Source organism: Euprymna scolopes, chromosome 10 (genome assembly GCF_053919585.1).
Source record: "Euprymna scolopes isolate OS-2025 chromosome 10, ASM5391958v1, whole genome shotgun sequence".
Taxonomy (NCBI): domain Eukaryota; kingdom Metazoa; phylum Mollusca; class Cephalopoda; order Sepiida; family Sepiolidae; genus Euprymna; species Euprymna scolopes.
In genome coordinates this window covers 58827151-58844700 of record NC_136491.1, presented here as the reverse complement: position 1 = coordinate 58844700, position 17550 = coordinate 58827151, and the positions used below count along the sequence as shown (strand labels likewise).

The 17550-nt window shown below is 30.9% G+C and overlaps 1 protein-coding gene across 2 annotated transcripts in view; it reads right to left on the bottom strand.

Moving 5' to 3' along the window:
* Positions 1 to 17550, bottom strand: part of LOC145285995 (origin recognition complex subunit 3-like) — a 171774-nt gene that overhangs the window by 16549 nt on the left and 137675 nt on the right. For both annotated transcript variants that reach the window (XM_080134586.1, XM_080134587.1), the window contains exon 15: positions 10883 to 10980. In XM_080134586.1, coding sequence (XP_079990712.1) covers positions 10883 to 10980 — 98 coding nt within the window. The remainder of the gene's footprint in view (positions 1 to 10882; positions 10981 to 17550) is intronic.

The window sequence follows — 17550 nt, the reverse complement described above, 5'->3', positions numbered from 1 at the left end:
GTAAATAATGTATGTATGTGTGTGAAGTGAATAATGTATGTGTGTGAAGTAAAAATTGTATGTTTGTTTGTGTGAAGTAAATAATGTATGTGTGTAAAGTGAATAATGTATGTGTGTGAAGTTAATAATGTATATGTGTGTGAAGTCAATAATGTATGTATGTGTGTGAAGTAAATAATGTATGTGTGTGAAGTAAATAATGTATGTATGTGAAGTAAATAATGTATGTATGTGTGTGAAGTGAATAATGTATGTGTGTGTGAATAAAATAATGTATGAATGTGTGTGAAGTAAATAATGTATGTGTATGAAGTAAATAATGTGCGCATGTGTGTTAAGTAAATAATTTATTCATGTGTGAAGTAATTAATTTATTCATGTGTGTGAAGTAAATAATTTATTCATGTGTGTGAAGTAAATAATTTATTCATGTGTGTGAAGTAAATAATGTATGCATGTGTGTGAAGTAAATAATTTATTCATGTGTGTGAAGTAAATAATGTATTCATGTGTGTGAAGTAAATAATGTATGCATATATGTAAAGTAAATATGTATGCATATATGTACAGTAAAAAATGTATGCATATATGTAAAGTAAATAATGTATGCATGTGTGTGAAGTAAATAATGTATGCATGTGTGTGAAGTAAATAATGTATGCATATATGTAAAGTAAATAATGTATGCATGTGTGTGAAGTGAATAATGTATGTGTGTGAAGTACATAATGTATGTATGTGGGTGAAGTGAATAATGTATGTATGTGTGTGAAGTAAATAATGTATGTGTGTGAAGTCAATAATGTATGTGTGTGAAGTAAATAATGTATGTGTGTGCATGAAGTAAATAATGTATGTGTGTGTGAAGTCAATAATGTATGTATGTGTGTGAAGTCAATAATGTGTGTATGTGTGTGAAGTCAATAATGTGTGTGTGTGAAGTGAATAATGTATGTGTGTGAAGTAAATAATGTATGTGTGTGAAGTAAACGTATATATGTGTGTGAAGTAAATAATATATGCATGTGTGTGAAGTTAATGATATATGTATGTGTGTGAAGTGAATAATGTATGTGTGTGAAGTAAATAACGTATGTTTGTGTGTGTGACGTAAATAATGTATGTGTGTGTGAAGTGAATAATGTATGTATGTGTTTGAAGTGAATAATGTATGTGTGTTTAAAGTGAATAATGTGTGTGTGTATAGTGAATAATGTATGTGTGTGTGTAAAGTAAATAATGCATGTGTGTGTGTAAAGTAAATACTGTATGTGTGTGTAAAGTAAATACTGTATGTGTGTGTGTAAAGTAAACAATGTATGTGTGTATGTAAAGTAAATAATGTATGTGTGTGAAGTAAATAATGTATGTGTGTGCGTGTGTTAAGTAAATAATGTATGTGTGTGTGTATTGAAGTCAATAATGTAATGTGCCGGAAGTAAATAATGATATGTTTGTGAAGGAAATGTGTGTGTGTGAAGTAAATCATGCATGTGTGTGAAGTAAATAATGTGTGTGTGTGAAGTAAATAATGTATGTGTGTGAAGTTAATAATGTATGTATGTGTGTGAAGTAAATAATGTATGTCTGTGGAGTAAATAATATATGTATGTGTGTGAAGTATATATTGTATGTATGTGAAGTAAAAAAATGTATGTATGTGTGTGAAATGAATAATATGTGTTTGAAGTTAATAATGTATGTGTGTGTGTGAATTAAATAATGTATGTATGTGTGTAAAGTAAATAATGTATGTGAAGTAAATAATGTATGTATGTGTGTGAAGTAAATAATGTATGTATGTGTGTGACGTAAATAATGTATGTATGTGTTTGAAGTAAATAATGTATGTATGTGTGTGAAGTAAATAATGTATGTATTTGAAGTTAATAATGTATGTATGTGAAGTAAATAATGTATGTATGTGAAGTAAAAAATGTATGTGTGTGAAGTAAATAATGTATGTATGTGAAGTAAATAATGTATGTATGTGAAGTACATAATGTATGTGTGTGTGTAAAGTAAATAATGTATGTATGTATGTAAAGTAAATAATGTATGTATGTATGTATGTGAAGTAAATAATGTATGTGAAGTAAATAATGTATTTATGTGTGCGAAGTAAATAATGTATGTAAAGTAAATAATGTATGTGTGTTAAGTGAATAATGTATGTGTGTTAAGTGAATAATGTATGTGTGTTAAGTGAATAATGTATGTGTGTGTGTGAAGTAAATAATGTATGTATGTGTGTGAAGTAAATAATGTATGTATGTGTGTGAAGTGAATAATGTATGTATGTGTGCGAAGTAAATAATGTATGTGTGTGAAGTAAATAATGCGTTTATGTGAAGTAAATAATGTATGTATGTGTGTGTGTAAAGTAATAATATATTTATGTGCGTGAAGTAAATAATGTATGTGCGTGTGTGAAGTAAATATTGTATGTATGTGTGTGAAGTAAATAATGTATGTATGTATGTGAAGTAAATAATGTATGTATGTGAAGTAATAATGTATTTATGTATGTGAAGTAAATGTATTCATGTGTGTGAAGTAAATAATATATTCATGTGTGTGAAGTAAATAATGTATTCATGTGTGTGAAGTAAATAATGTATTCATGTGTGTGAAGTAAATAATGTAATTATGTGTGTGAAGTAAATAATGTATTCATGTGTGTGAAGTAAATAATGTATTCATGTGTGTGAAGTAAATAATGTATTCATGTGTGTGAAGTAAATAATGTAGTTATGTGTGTGAAGTAAATAATGTATGTGTTTGTGTGAAGTAAATAATGTGTGAGTGTGTGAAGTAAAGAATGTGTGTGTTAAGGTAATAATGTATGTGAAGTAAACAGTGTATGTGAAGTAAATAATGTATGTGAAGTAAATAATGTATGTATATACGTGCGGGAAGTCAATTATAATATGTTTGTGAAGGAAATGTATGTGTGAAGTAAATAATGTAAGTCCGTGTGTGAAGTACATAATGTACGCGTGTGAAGTAAACAATGTATGCATGTGAAGTAAATAATGTATGTGTGTGAAGTAAATAATGTATGTGTGTGAAGTAAATAATGTATGCATGTGAAATAAATAATGTATGCATGTGAAGTAAATAATGTATGTGTGTGAAGCAAATAATGTATGTGTGTGAAGTAAATAATGTATGCGTGTGAAGTAAATAATGTATGCATGTGAAGTAAATAATGTATGCATGTGAAGTAAATAATGTATGTGTGTGAAGTAAATAATGTATGCATGTGAAATAAATAATGTATGTGTGTGAAGTAAATAATGCATGCATGTGAAGCAAATAATGTATGCATGTGAAGTAAATAATGTATGCGTGTGAAGTAAATAATGTATGCGTGTGAAGTAAATAATGTATGCATGTGAAGTAAATAATGTATGTTAAGTAAATAATGTATGTGTGTGAAGTAAATAATGTATGCGTGTGAAGGAAATACTGTATGTTAAGTAAATAATGTATGTGTGTGAAGTAAATAATGTATGCATGTGAAGTAAATTATGTATGCGTGTTAAAAAATAATGTATGCATGTTAAGTAAATAATGTATGCGTGTGAAGTAAATAATGTATGCGTGTGAAGTAAATAATGTATGCGTGTGAAGTAAATAATGTATGCGTGTAAAGTAAATAATGTATGCGTGTTAAGTAAATAATGTATGCGTGTTAAGTAAATAATGTATGCGCGTGAAGTTAATAATGTATGTATGCATGTGAAGTAAATAATGTATGTGTGTGAAGTAAATAATGTATGTGTGTTAAGTAAATAATGTATGCGTGTGAAGTAAATAATGTATGCATGTGAAGTAAATAATGTATGCGTGTGAAGTAAATAATGTATGTGTGTGAAGTAAATAATGTATGTGTGAAGTAAATAATATATGCGTGTGAAGTAAATAATGTATGCGTGTGAAGTAAATAATGTATGCATGTGAAGTAAATAATGTATGTTAAGTAAACAATGTATGTGTGTGAAGTAAATAATGTATGCATGTGAAGTAAATAATGTATGCATGTGAAGTAAATAATGTATGTGTGTGAAGTAAATAATGTATGTGTTGGAAGTAAATAATTTATGTGTGTGAAGTAAATAATGTATGTATGCATGTGAAGTAAATAATGTATGTATGTGAAGCAAGTAATGAATGCATGTGAAGTAAATAATGTATGCGTGTGAAGAAAATAATGTATGCGTTTTAAGTAAATAATGTATTTGTGTTAAGTAAATATTGTATCTATGTGTGTGAAGTAAATAATGTATGTTAAGTAAATAATTTATGTTAAGTAAATAATGTATGTGTGTGAAGTAAATAATGTATGCATGTGAAGTAAATAATGTCTGCATGTGAAGTAAATAATGTATGCATGTGAAGTAAATAATATATGCGTGTGAAGTTAATGATGTATGTATGTGTGTGAAGTAAATAATGTATGCATTTTAAGTAAATAATGTATGTGCGTGAAGTAAATAATGTATGCATGTTAAGTAAATAATGTATGCGTGTGAAGTAAATAATGTATGCGTGTCATGTAAATAATGTATGCGTGTGAAGTAAATAATGTATGCATGTCAAGTAAATAATGTATGCGTGTGAAGTAAACAATGTATGCGTGTGAAGTAAATAATGTATGCATGTGAAGTAACTCATGTATGCATGCACAGTAAATAATGTATGCATGTGAAGTAAATAATGTATGCATGTGAAGTAAATAATGTATGCATGTGAAGTAAATAATGTATGCATGTGAAGTAAATAATGAATGCATGTGAAGTAAATAATGAATGCATGTGAAGTAAATAATGAATGCATGTGAAGTAAATAATGTATGCGTGTGAAGTAAATAATGTATGCGTGTGAAGTAAATAATGTATGTTAAGTAAACAATGTATGTGTGTGAAGTAAATAATGTATGCATGTGAAGTAAATAATGTATGCATGTGAAGTAAATAATGTATGTGTTGGAAGTAAATAATGTATGCATGTGAAGTAAATAATGTATGCATGTGAAGTAAATAATGTATGTGTGTGAAGTAAATAATGTATGCATGTGAAGTAAATAATGTATGTGTGTGAAGTAAATAATGTATGTATGTGTGTGAAGTAAATAATGTATGTATGCATGTGAAGTAAATAATGTATGTATGTGACGCAAATAATGAATGCATGTGAAGTAAATAATGCATGCGTGTGAAGTAAATAATGTATGCGTGTGAAGTAAATAATGTATGCATGTGAAGTAAATAATGTATGTGTGTGAAGTAAACAATGTATGTGTGTGAAGTAAACAATGTATGTATGGGAAGTAAATAATGTCTGCATGTGAAGTAAATAATGTATGTATGTTTAGTAAATAATGTATGTTAAGTAAATAATGTATGTGTGTGAAGTAAATAATGTATGCGTGTGAAGTAAATAATGTCTGCATGTGAAGTAAATAATGTATGTGTGTGAAGTAAATAATGTATGCGTGTGAAGTTAATGATGTATGCATGTGAAGTAAATAATGTATGCATGTTAAGTAAATAATGTATGTGTGTGAAGTAAATAATGTATGCATGTTAAGTAAATAATGTATGCGTGTGAAGTAAATAATGTATGCGTGTGAAGTAAATAATGTATGCATTTGAAGTAAATAATGTATGCATGTTAAGTAAATAATGTATGCGTGTGAAGTAAATAATGTATGCATTTGAAGTAAATAATGTATGCATTTGAAGTAAATAATGTATGCGTGTGAAGTAAATAATGTATGCGTGTGAAGTAAATAATGTATGCGTGTGAAGTAAATAATGTATGCATGTGAAGTAAATAATGTATGCGTGTGAAGTAAACAATGTATGCGTGTGAAGTAAATAATGTATGCATGTGAAGTAAACAATGTATGCGTGTGAAGTAAACAATGTATGTATGTGAAGTAAATAATGCATGTGTGTGAAGTAAATAATGTATGCGTGTGAAGTAAATAATGTATGCGTGTCATGTAAATAATGTATGCGTGTGAAGTAAATAATGTATGCATGTGAAGTAAATAATGTATGTATAATGTATGCATGTGAAGTAAATAATGTATTTATGTGTGCGAAGTAAATAATGTATGTGAAGTAAATAATGTATGTGTGTGAAGTGAATAATGTATGTGTTTGTGTGAAGTAAATAATGTATGTATGTGTGTGAAGTAAATAATGTATGTATGTCTGTGAAGTAAATAATGTATTTATGTGTGTGAAGTAAATAATGTATGTGAGTGAAGTAAATAATGTATGTATAATGTATGCATGTGAAGTATATAATGTATTTATGTGTGCGAAGTAAATAATGTATGTGAAGTAAATAATGTATGTGTGTGAAGTGAATAATGTATGTGTTTGTGTGAAGTAAATAATGTATGTATGTGTGTGAAGTAAATAATGTATGTATGTGTGTGAAGTAAATAATGTATGTATTTGTGTGAAGTAAATAATGTATGTATGTGTGTGAAGTAAATAATGTATGTGTGTGAAGTGAATAATGTATGTATGTGTGCGAAGTAAATAATGTATGTGTGTGAAGTAAATAATGCGTTTATGTGAAGTAAATAATGTATGTATGTGTGTGTGTGAAGTAATAATATATTTATGTGTGTGAAGTAAATAATGTATGTACGTGTGTGAAATAAATATTCTATGTATGTGTGTGAAGTAAATAATGTATGTATGTATGTGAAGTAAATAATGCGTGTGTGTAAAGTAAATAATGTATGTATGTGAAGTAATAATGTATGCATGTGAAGTAAATAATGTATGCATGTGAAGTAAATAATGTATGCATGTGAAGTAAATAATGTATGTGTGTGAAGTAAATAATGTATGCATGTGAAATAAATAATGTATGTGTGTGAACTAAATAATGCATGCATGTGAAGCAAATAATGTATGCATGTGAAGTTAATAATGTATGCATGTGAAGTAAATAATGTATGCATGTGAAGTAAATAATGTATGCGTGTGAAGTAAATAATGTATGCGTGTGAAGTAAATAATGTATGCGTGTAAAGTAAATAATGTATGCGTGTGAAGTAAATAATGTATGCATGTGAAGTAAATAATGTATGTGTGTGAAGTAAATAATGTATGCGTGTGAAGGAAATACTGTATGTAAAGTAAATAATGTATGTGTGAAGTAAATAATGTATGCATGTGAAGTAAACAATGTATGCGTGTGAAGTAAATAATGTATGCGTGTGAAGTAAATAATGTATGCGTGTGAAGTAAATAAAGTATGCGTGTGAAGTAAATAATGTATGCATGTGAAGTAAATAATGTATGCATGTGAAGTAAATAATGTATGTGTGTGAAGTAAATAATGTATGTGTGTGAAGTAAATAATATATGCATGTGAAGTAAACAATGTATGCGTGTGAAGTAAATAATGTATGCATGTGAAGTAAACAATGTATGCGTGTGAAGTAAACAATGTATGCGTGTGAAGTAAATAATGTATGTATGTTAATAATGTATGTGTGTGAAGTAAATAATGTATGCATGTGAAGTAAATAATGTATGTATGTTAAGTTAATAATGTATGTATGTTAAGTAAATAATGTATGCGTGTGAAGTAAATAATGTATGCATGTTAAGTAAATAATGTATGTGTGTGAAGTAAATAATGTATGTGTGTTTGTGAAGTAAATAATGTATGTATGTTAAGTAAATAATGTATGTCTGTGAAGTAAATAATGTATATGCGTGAAGTAAATAATGTATGTGTGTGTGAAGTAAATAATGTATGTGTGTTAAGTAAATAATGTATGTGTGTTAAGTAAATAATGTATGTGTGTGAAGTAAATAATGTATGTGTGTGTGTGAAGTAAATAATGTATGTATGTTAAGTAAATAATGTATGTGTGTGAAGTAAATAATGTATGTGTGTGAAGTAAATAATGTATGTGTGTGAAGTAAATAATGTATGTATATGAAGTAAATAATGTATGCATGTTAAGTAAATAATGTATGCGTGTGAAGTAAATAATGTATGCGTGTGAAGTAAATAATGTATGCATGTGAAGTAAATAATGTATTCATGTGAAGTAAATAATGTATTCATGTGAAGTAAATAATGTATGCGTGTGAAATAAATAATGTATGTGTGTGAAGTTAATAATGTATGTGTGTGAAATAAATAATGTATGCATGTGAAGTAAATAATGTATGTGTGTGAAGTAAATAATGTATGTGTGTGAACTAAATGTATGCATGTGAAGCAAATAATGAATGCATGTGAAGTAAATAATGTATGCGTGTGAAGTAAATAATGTATGCATGTGAAGTAAATAATGTATGCATGTGAAGTAAATAATGTATGCGTGTGAAGTAAATAATGTATGTGTGTGAAGTAAATAATGTATGAATGTTAAGTAAATAATGTATGTGTGTGAAGTAAATAATGTATGCGTGTGAAGTAAATAATGTATGCGTGTGAAGTAAATAATGTAGGCATGTGAAGTAAATAATGTATGTGTGTGAAGTAAATAATGTTTGTATGTCTGTGAAGTAAATAATGTATGTATGCATGTGAAGTAAATAATGTATGTATGTGAAGCAAATAATGAATGCATGTGAAGTAAATAATGTATGCATATGAAGTAAATAATTTATGTATTTCAAGTTAATAATGTATGTGTGTGAAGTAAATAATGTATGTATGTTAAGTAAATAATGTATGCATGTGAAGTAAATAATGTATGCGTGTGAAGTAAATAATGTATGCGTGTGAAGTAAATAATGTATGTGTATTAAGTAAATAATGTATGTATGTGTGTGAAGTAAATAATGTATGTTAAGTAAATAATGTATGTTAAGTAAATAATGTATGTGTGTGAAGTAAATAATGTATGCATGTGAAGTAAATAATGTATGCATGTGAAGTAAATAATGTATGCGTGTGAAGTAAATAATGTATGCGTGTGAAGTAAATAATGCATGCGTGTGAAGTTAATGATGTATGTATGTGTGTGAAGTAAATAATGTATGTTAAGTAAATAATGTATGTTAAGTAAATAATGTATGTGTGTGAAGTAAATAATGTATACATGTGAAGTAAATAATGTATGTGTGTGAAGTAAATAATGTATGCATGTGAAGTAAATAATGTATGCGTGTGAAGTTAATGATGTATGTGTGTGAAGTAAATAATGTATGCATGTTAAGTAAATAATGTATGTGCGTGAAGTAAATAATGTATGCATGTGAAGTAAATAATGTATGCATGTGAAGTAAATAATGTATGCGTGTGAAGTAAATAATGTATGCATTTGAAGTAAACAATGTATGCGTGTGAAGTAAACAATGTATGCGTGTGAAGTAAACAATGTATGCGTGTGAAGTAAACAATGTATGCGTGTGAAGTAAATAATGTATGTGTATTAAGTAAATAATGTATGTATGTGTGTGAAGTAAATAATGTATGTTAAGTAAATAATGTATGTTAAGTAAATAATGTATGTGTGTGAAGTAAATAATGTATACATGTGAAGTAAATAATGTATGTGTGTGAAGTAAATAATGTATGCATGTGAAGTAAATAATGTATGCGTGTGAAGTTAATGATGTATGTGTGTGAAGTAAATAATGTATGCATGTTAAGTAAATAATGTATGTGCGTGAAGTAAATAATGTATGCATGTGAAGTAAATAATGTATGCATGTGAAGTAAATAATGTATGCGTGTGAAGTAAATAATGTATGCATTTGAAGTAAACAATGTATGCGTGTGAAGTAAACAATGTATGCGTGTGAAGTAAACAATGTATGCGTGTGAAGTAAACAATGTATGCGTGTGAAGTAAACAATGTATGCGTGTGAAGTAAATAATGTATGCATTTGAAGTAAACAATGTATGCGTGTGAAGTAAACAATGTATGCGTGTGAAGTAAATAATGTATGCGTGTGAAGTAAATAATGTATGCGTGTGAAGTAAACAATGTATGCGTGTGAAGTAAACAATGTATGTATGTGAAGTATATAATGCATGTGTGTTAAGTAAATAATGTATGCATGTGAAGTAAATAATGTATGTGTGTGAAGTAAATAATGTATGCATGTTAAGTAAATAATGTATGTGTGTGAAGTAAATAATGTATGCATGTTAAGTAAATAATGTATGCATGTGAAGTAAATAATGTATGCATGTGAAGTAAATAATGTATGCATGTGAAGTAAATAATGTATGCATGTGAAGTAAATAATGTATGCGTGTGAAGTAAATAATGTATGCGTGTGAAGTAAATAATGTATGCGTGTTAAGTAAATAATGTATGCGTGTTAAGTAAATAATGTATGCGTGTGAAGTAAATAATGTATGCGTGTGAAGTAAATAATGTGTGTGAAGTAAATAATGTATGCGTGTGAAGTAAATAATGTATGTGTGTGAAGTAAATAATGTATGCGTGTGAAGTAAACAATGTATGTGTGTGAAGTAAATAATGTATGTGTGTGAAGTAAATTATGTATGTGTGTGAAGTAAATAATGTATGCGTGTGAAGTTAATAATGTATGTGTGTGAAGTAAATAATGTATGTGTGTGAAGTAAATAATGTATGCATTTGAAGTAAATAATGTATGTCCGGGAAGTAAATAATGTATGTCCGTGAAGTAAATAATGCATGTCCGGGAAGTAAAATATGTGTGTGAAGTAAATAATGTATGTGTGGGTAAGTAAATGTATGTGTCCGAAGTAAATAATGTATGTATGTGTGTGAAGGCGTGTTCTTTTGGATTAAAAAAACTTTCAGATCAAAAACCTTTTTTCAGATGTATGCAGACGTTGCATAGATTCAGTAAAGTAGATGAATATAAAACTTGAATCAACTTACTTTTCTCAGGTTATGTAAATTTGTTCGTTTAGGTAAAACTGTTTGTTCGGATGCATTCGATTCATCTTCAGATGAAGAGGAGTCTTCAAATGATGCATCTACAAGAAAAAATTGTGTTCTTTTCAGAAGAGAAACAAATGCTGACAATATTTGACAGAAATTTAGATATTTATGAGTTCAAACTAAATTTAGTTTATTGTCTTGATGATCATTTATGAATGGGTTTTTGCAAATTACATGTTTAAACAAATGTTTGACTGTATCGAGTTAATATGACTACTGGTAAATTTAATAAATTGAAAAAAAAAAAAGAAAAAGAATTTGCATCATAATACTCTTGCTCACCCCTCACCTCCACCTTTCTTTAATTTTTACTTTATTTAAATTGGAAATCAGTTTTTATTACATTTTGAAGAGGGCAAATAGAGAATGTTAAAGAGCTTAAGATTCAAATGCTACATAGAAGTGTAGAATAGTTGGAAACTAAACAGTTATGCCACTATCTAGAAACGTGGGAGGTTTTAGGAGAGAATTCCTTTAGATTAAAGCAAAATGGTTGTTAAAATGTGAAATTTTAAACATAGTCACTAATCTCTCCTTTTACACAAAGCAGATAAGATACCTAAAATAAACACAATTCAAATCAATTGTGTTTACTGTTTGTAAGAAGAATGATCCACCAACAGCAAACTCATGAAAAATTAACATTTGCTTTGGAACGAGTAGAGGAGGCGGCAAATCTCAATGTCGAAAATGTACGGAACTGAATGCAGCATATTTTATATGAAAGTTTTTATTTGCTCATTTTTTATTCCAAAATATTGGACAAATGTCCAATCTTTTACCGACATGCAAGTGCATGTGTACACATATAAGATAACTTATTTCACTTTTTTGGATGAATTTTCAACAATTTTTTTCTTTAATTTAGATTAACACCTTTATATGTTTTATTTTGTTTAATGAAAATTCAAACTTTTGAGGGCTAATTGAATGCTTACACTCTAAATTTATTGTAAAGAATTCAATGTATACAGCAAATGAAAGACAAGTTATTTTTTAATAATAGCTGCATAAAATTAATGTTCATATTTTTTCAATTTTATTGACCACCACAATGCATCGAAAAGATTTGACCCATTAATTACAACTGTATCCATTAGACAAATAACACACACCACAGTTAAAATTTGAGATTAAATGAAAGTATTTTTCTGCTGCAGTTCATTTCAGTTGTTCTTATTTTGACAAACTGATTGGGTTAATGTTCAGAAAGAGGAAAGCTCAGTTTGTGGAAAGGAGCAACTTAATTTTAGTTGTACTTGTAAACACTGGTTATAGAAAAAGTAGATGATAATCAGTTTTTATGCAAGACAAGAAAGCCATTGTCTTACAGTTGTTACATGTGAAACTTGAAAAAAGAAATATATTTGGATTGAAGTTGTGTATATATATATATATATATATATATATATATATATATATTGAAGATGTGTGTAATAACAAAAGTAATGAGTGGAAAGATTAAATTGATCATAAATTTAATCATCACTACTGCTGATCAAAGGAAGAAGCAGGCATATGTAAGAAACATGGCTAATGATGATGTGTTGCAAGGAAAAATAGAAGAATGATATGATGGATGTATAATGTGGTTTTAAAGATCATCTTAAATCTGATGATTTCAGAATAAATTAAATTTAGTAATAGGTAGATTTTTGCTTTGAAAGAATATATGAGAATTATTGGGTTATCATTACTTCTAGCTAGTCTAAAGTTAATACATAACCCTAAAGGTATTACTTAACCAGATTTTTACACAAGTTATAAATAACCAAACTTTCCAATTTGATAAAAGTTCCATTATAGCATATTTATTATGGGGTGGAGCTGGAACGGTCGAACATCCTAGCCCGAGGTAGATAAAGGCAAAAAGTATCCATGCATTAACATGGGAGGGGAGACTATCTTCAAGTACTACCCAAAGCTGGGAATGGGGCAACGGACTACTACTAAGTAGATATTAATAAGTCCTTCCACCTTTTTTTTTTTTTTTGAATGGAGAGTAGATAATGCATGTGGATGTGTTATCGGCAACTCCAGTAACTTTCACTTCTCCTTTTTTTGTCTTTCAGTCCTCATTTCCAATGAATGATTTTTCTGACAAAGGATGAAGAAAAAGCTGCTTTCCAGGTTGGTAGTACTTTGTAAACAGTAGCCTGAGATGTCGGAAAATTTCTGTGGTCATGTCACTAGTCAGGGTGCTGGAGGTAAACGTTTCATCTGGGCTGACATTACTCGCCTAATAGTCAGGGACCCGAACCTTGGATTAACCACTAAGGAGGCTGTCCTATCAGCAGGTGCAAAGTACTGGGGCTGTTGTATTGCCATTTGGTGAATGGATTCTGGACCATACAGTAGTTTCTGGTAGGGCCTCTCGATGACATACTAGTGGGTAATTGTTACGGCTTTACCTTATCATGTGCTACAAAACAAAAAAAAAAAAAAAGATTTCTTGTCTTTTTCTCTCTTACTTTCCCTCTCTGTCCTGCTCTAACCAAGGCTATCGACCTGTTCCACAAATCCCAAAATCTCAACATGACAAATCTCAAAAAAAAAAAAAAAAAAAAAAAAAAAAAAAAACATGAATAAACCTAGAACCCCATTCACCAACGTATACCCCTACTACCAGGTCTCCTTCTCCAACATCAGGGGTCTACGTTCCAACCTTCCAGATGTTGAAGCACAATTACAGGAGACGAAACCGGACTTATTCTTTCTAAGTGAAACTTACATAGGCCAACCACTTCCCTTGACAAATTCATAATTAAAGGATACTCTAACTTAACATCTAAATCTGACCCCCAAGATCGCCATCGGCATGGAATATGTGCCTACATCAAAGATAGCTTTCCATGGGGTAGGAATATCTCCAGAGAAGACCCTAATTTACCTTATATGTGCTTCCGGGTTGCACTAGCTTACACCACTGCATTTATATTTGTCCTCTATCGCCCCCCACAACAGTGGGGTTACTATCTTTAAGAGCATATCTGAGAAAATTGACCACATCCTGTCTGCTCATCGTTTGGCTAACATTCACATTTGCGGTGACTTCAATGTCCATAATGTGGAATGGCTGACCCACTCAAATAAAACCGATGACGAGGGTTCTGTCATGATTTTGCCTATGACCTCACCCAGATTGGTCAGATTGTGTGCCCGATACTACCGGTCAGTATGCAAGCCTTCTAGACCTTTTTCTTACAACTTCCCCTGAGCTATGTTCATGTTCCATTCTATCTCCTCTGACCACTCTGTTGTAGCAGTTAAGATAAAAATGAAATGTAATAAGTCTTCAGACATACCTCTCCACCGTACTGTATATCGATACTCTATGGCTGACTGGGATAGCTTCCATACATTCATATCTGACCTACCTCTGCATTCCATGTTTAAAAAGGATGTGTCCTCTATAGTATCAGACCTGACCGAATGGTTAATTGTAGGCATAGACCGATTCATACAATCCAAAAAATTCCAACAAAAACCTAACAGCCAGCTATGGTTCTCCCCAGAATGTGCTGCTGCCATCGCGCACAGAAATCACTTTTTCCATAGGTACCAACATAATAGATGTACTGAGACTAAAGCTGCTTTCAGGACTGCCACCAACCACTGTAAAAGAGTAATAAAAAATGCAAGAAAGCTATATGCTCAGTCTGTTAAATCCAAAGTAGCTGAGCAGCGGCTTGGTTCCCATCAGTTCTGGCAAATAGCAAACAGGATCTTGAACAGAAGCGTGCGTTCTTTCCCAACTTTCATCAATGGACCTGAGGTCATCTCGTCAGCATCAGACAAGGCCAGACTATTTGCCAAGAACTTTGCAGCTAATTCTACCCTATGTGACAAAGGCCATCAACTCCCTGTATTTCCTCCTATAACAGACAACATGCTATGCAACATACAAATATCTGTGCGTGAGGTCACCAAGCTAATCCAGTAAAGCAACTGGCCCTGACGGCATTCCAGTTATAGTGCTGGAAAAGCTCCAACCAGAACTTGCCCCCAAACTTACAAAACTGTTTAAGCGTTGCCCTAAGGAGAAGTGCTTTCTAACACCCTGGAAAACCTCATCAGTATGCCCTGTATTTAAGAATTCAGGTGAAAAGTCATCTCCCTCTCAGTACAGACCAATAAGTCCTGTGTGTCATGAGTAAGTTGTTGGAATCCATATTAAATAGAGAAATAGTCAACCACCTCAACAGAAACAACCTTGTGACATGCAATATGGTTTCCACTCTGCAAGATCTACAGCAGATGTGTCAATGGTTATATCTCATAGGATTAGTGAATCTCTTGACAAAGGCTTCCTTTCCAGGGCAATTGCTCTTGACATATCGAAGGCCTTCGATAAGGTATGGCATAAGGGCCTACTTCACAAGATTTCCAGCTACGGTATCACTGGAAATGTTTTCTCAATCATTAAATCATTTCTCTCTAATAGGTTCATAAGAGTAGTGGTCGATGGGCAGAAATCAGAGGCCCATAGTATTAATGCTGGAGTCCCTCAGGGAGCCATCCTGGGCCCAACTCTCTTCCTGATCTACATTAATGATCTCCCAAAACACATACTTAAATCATTTGTTGACATCTATGCTGATGACACGACTATCTATGTCAACACATCAAAAGCCGTAAATAACAAAGTTCTCTCTAATTCTTTCTCTTCTGATCTTGAACGCGTGGTACAGTGGGGGAAGAGGTTGCTGGTCACTTTTAATGCATCCAAAACCAAGCTTCTATCTTTATATCATCAATGCTCTGATCCCCATATGGCATCAATTGAAATGGATGGCTCTCGTCTTGAGGAGGCTCCATGTTTTGACAAGTTTCTGGGTTTGACCTTTACTCCTGATCTGAAATGGAACACGTACATCAGGTCTGTTGCCAAGGACGCTGGGAAGAAGATATCTCACTACTGATGCAATTCTCTATCTGTATGTCCAAAGATGGAGTAATGCTGCCACATCTGGGCAGGAGCTGCAAAAAACAGCCTATCCTGCCTTGACAGAGTACAAAATAGACTTCGTGGTTTAGTGGGGGATGCCCTTTTCTCTTCCCTGCAACCTCTCTCCCACATTAGAGACGTTGCGAGCCTGTCTTTGTTTTATCGTTATTTCCATGGCAAGTGCTCGTCTGAGCTCCAATCTCTCGTCCCCCTTCGCCAATCTTTCACGAGAAACATCCACTGGCTGAAACTACTGTCAATAATTTTCCCCACTCTTTATCTGTGCCCAAATCCAAACGTAGATTCCATGAGCAGAGTTCCTTTCTCAGAAGTGCACGACTGTAGAACTCTCTTCCGTTTGCCTGTTTCCCACCTGACTACAACTTCAACATAAACAAATTCCTGACAAACAGCCTCCTTAAGTAAGACACTCTATCAAAACCCCCAATACTAATGATTACTACAATACTATCTCATTGATTACTGTACACGTAATAACCCTTATCCCTGAGTGGTCTCCAGGCCTTGATAAGTGTGACCCCATGTAAAAAAAAAAAAAATGTATAATAGTTGAGGTTGGAGGATCAATTAGCAGGGCAAACCAAGGAAAACATGGGAGGAAGTGATAAGGAAGTATTTGAGAGAAAGAATAAATAAAATCTTGGCCAGAAATAGAAATTGACTTCTAAACTAATTTAAAAGCTGTCCAACACATGCTAGCATGTAAAATGTAACTTAAACAAATATGACGATGCTGATAATTAATTAATGGTTTAATTAAAAAGTCTTCATAAAAAATATGATTATTTTTATGTACGGACATGAAAAATGGATTCTTAACATCTTTGTTATTTTTCATTAAGTTATATTTAAAAATGTTTTAAATTAAACTCTTTATACTTTTCTCAAGAAATGATTCAAGTATAGAATGTTACTAAAATATTTTTTTACAAATTAAAACTTACAAAATTCTTTAAATGTTTGAATTCTTCTTCTTCTTCCATTATGAAAATAATTATCAAAATAAAAGGAATATCCATAAGTGTACATATTCAGTTTAATTGCACATTTCAAATGATATTAATTCAAGGGAAATAATTAGTGTTGGGACGATTCCTAAATTTTTTCCGATTCCAGGAAAATGTTGATTAACGATTCCGATACCAAGTACGATTCTGATTCCTGTGGAATTGTTGTTTTGAAATATACCATTATATAATCGAATATACAATAATTGTATAGCGAAAAAATTTGGTACAGCGAAAAAGTGGAAATACAATTAAGGGAATTTCGAAAACGATTTGATTTTTTTCGTAAAATATCTTTCATTGAAGATAAAAATTCAAACAAATATTTTAACCATGAATTAAACATGTACCATGAAATTAATAACAATCAATTTCAAGGGTTATTTTATATATAAATTTAAAGTGTTTAGACCCCAAATTGTCGGAGTAGTTTGGTAGAGTTCTCAAAGGACAGATCGTTGAACTTTGACCTTTTAACAGCCAAATTTCTATCCGAAAACGGATCACAAATATTTTTCCAAATGTCAGTACCCGGTATATCAAATTTCGTGTATGTAGACTGAAAATTGACGGAATTATTGCGTTGGAAAATGTACACACACAGACACGTTCACTTTTATATATACACT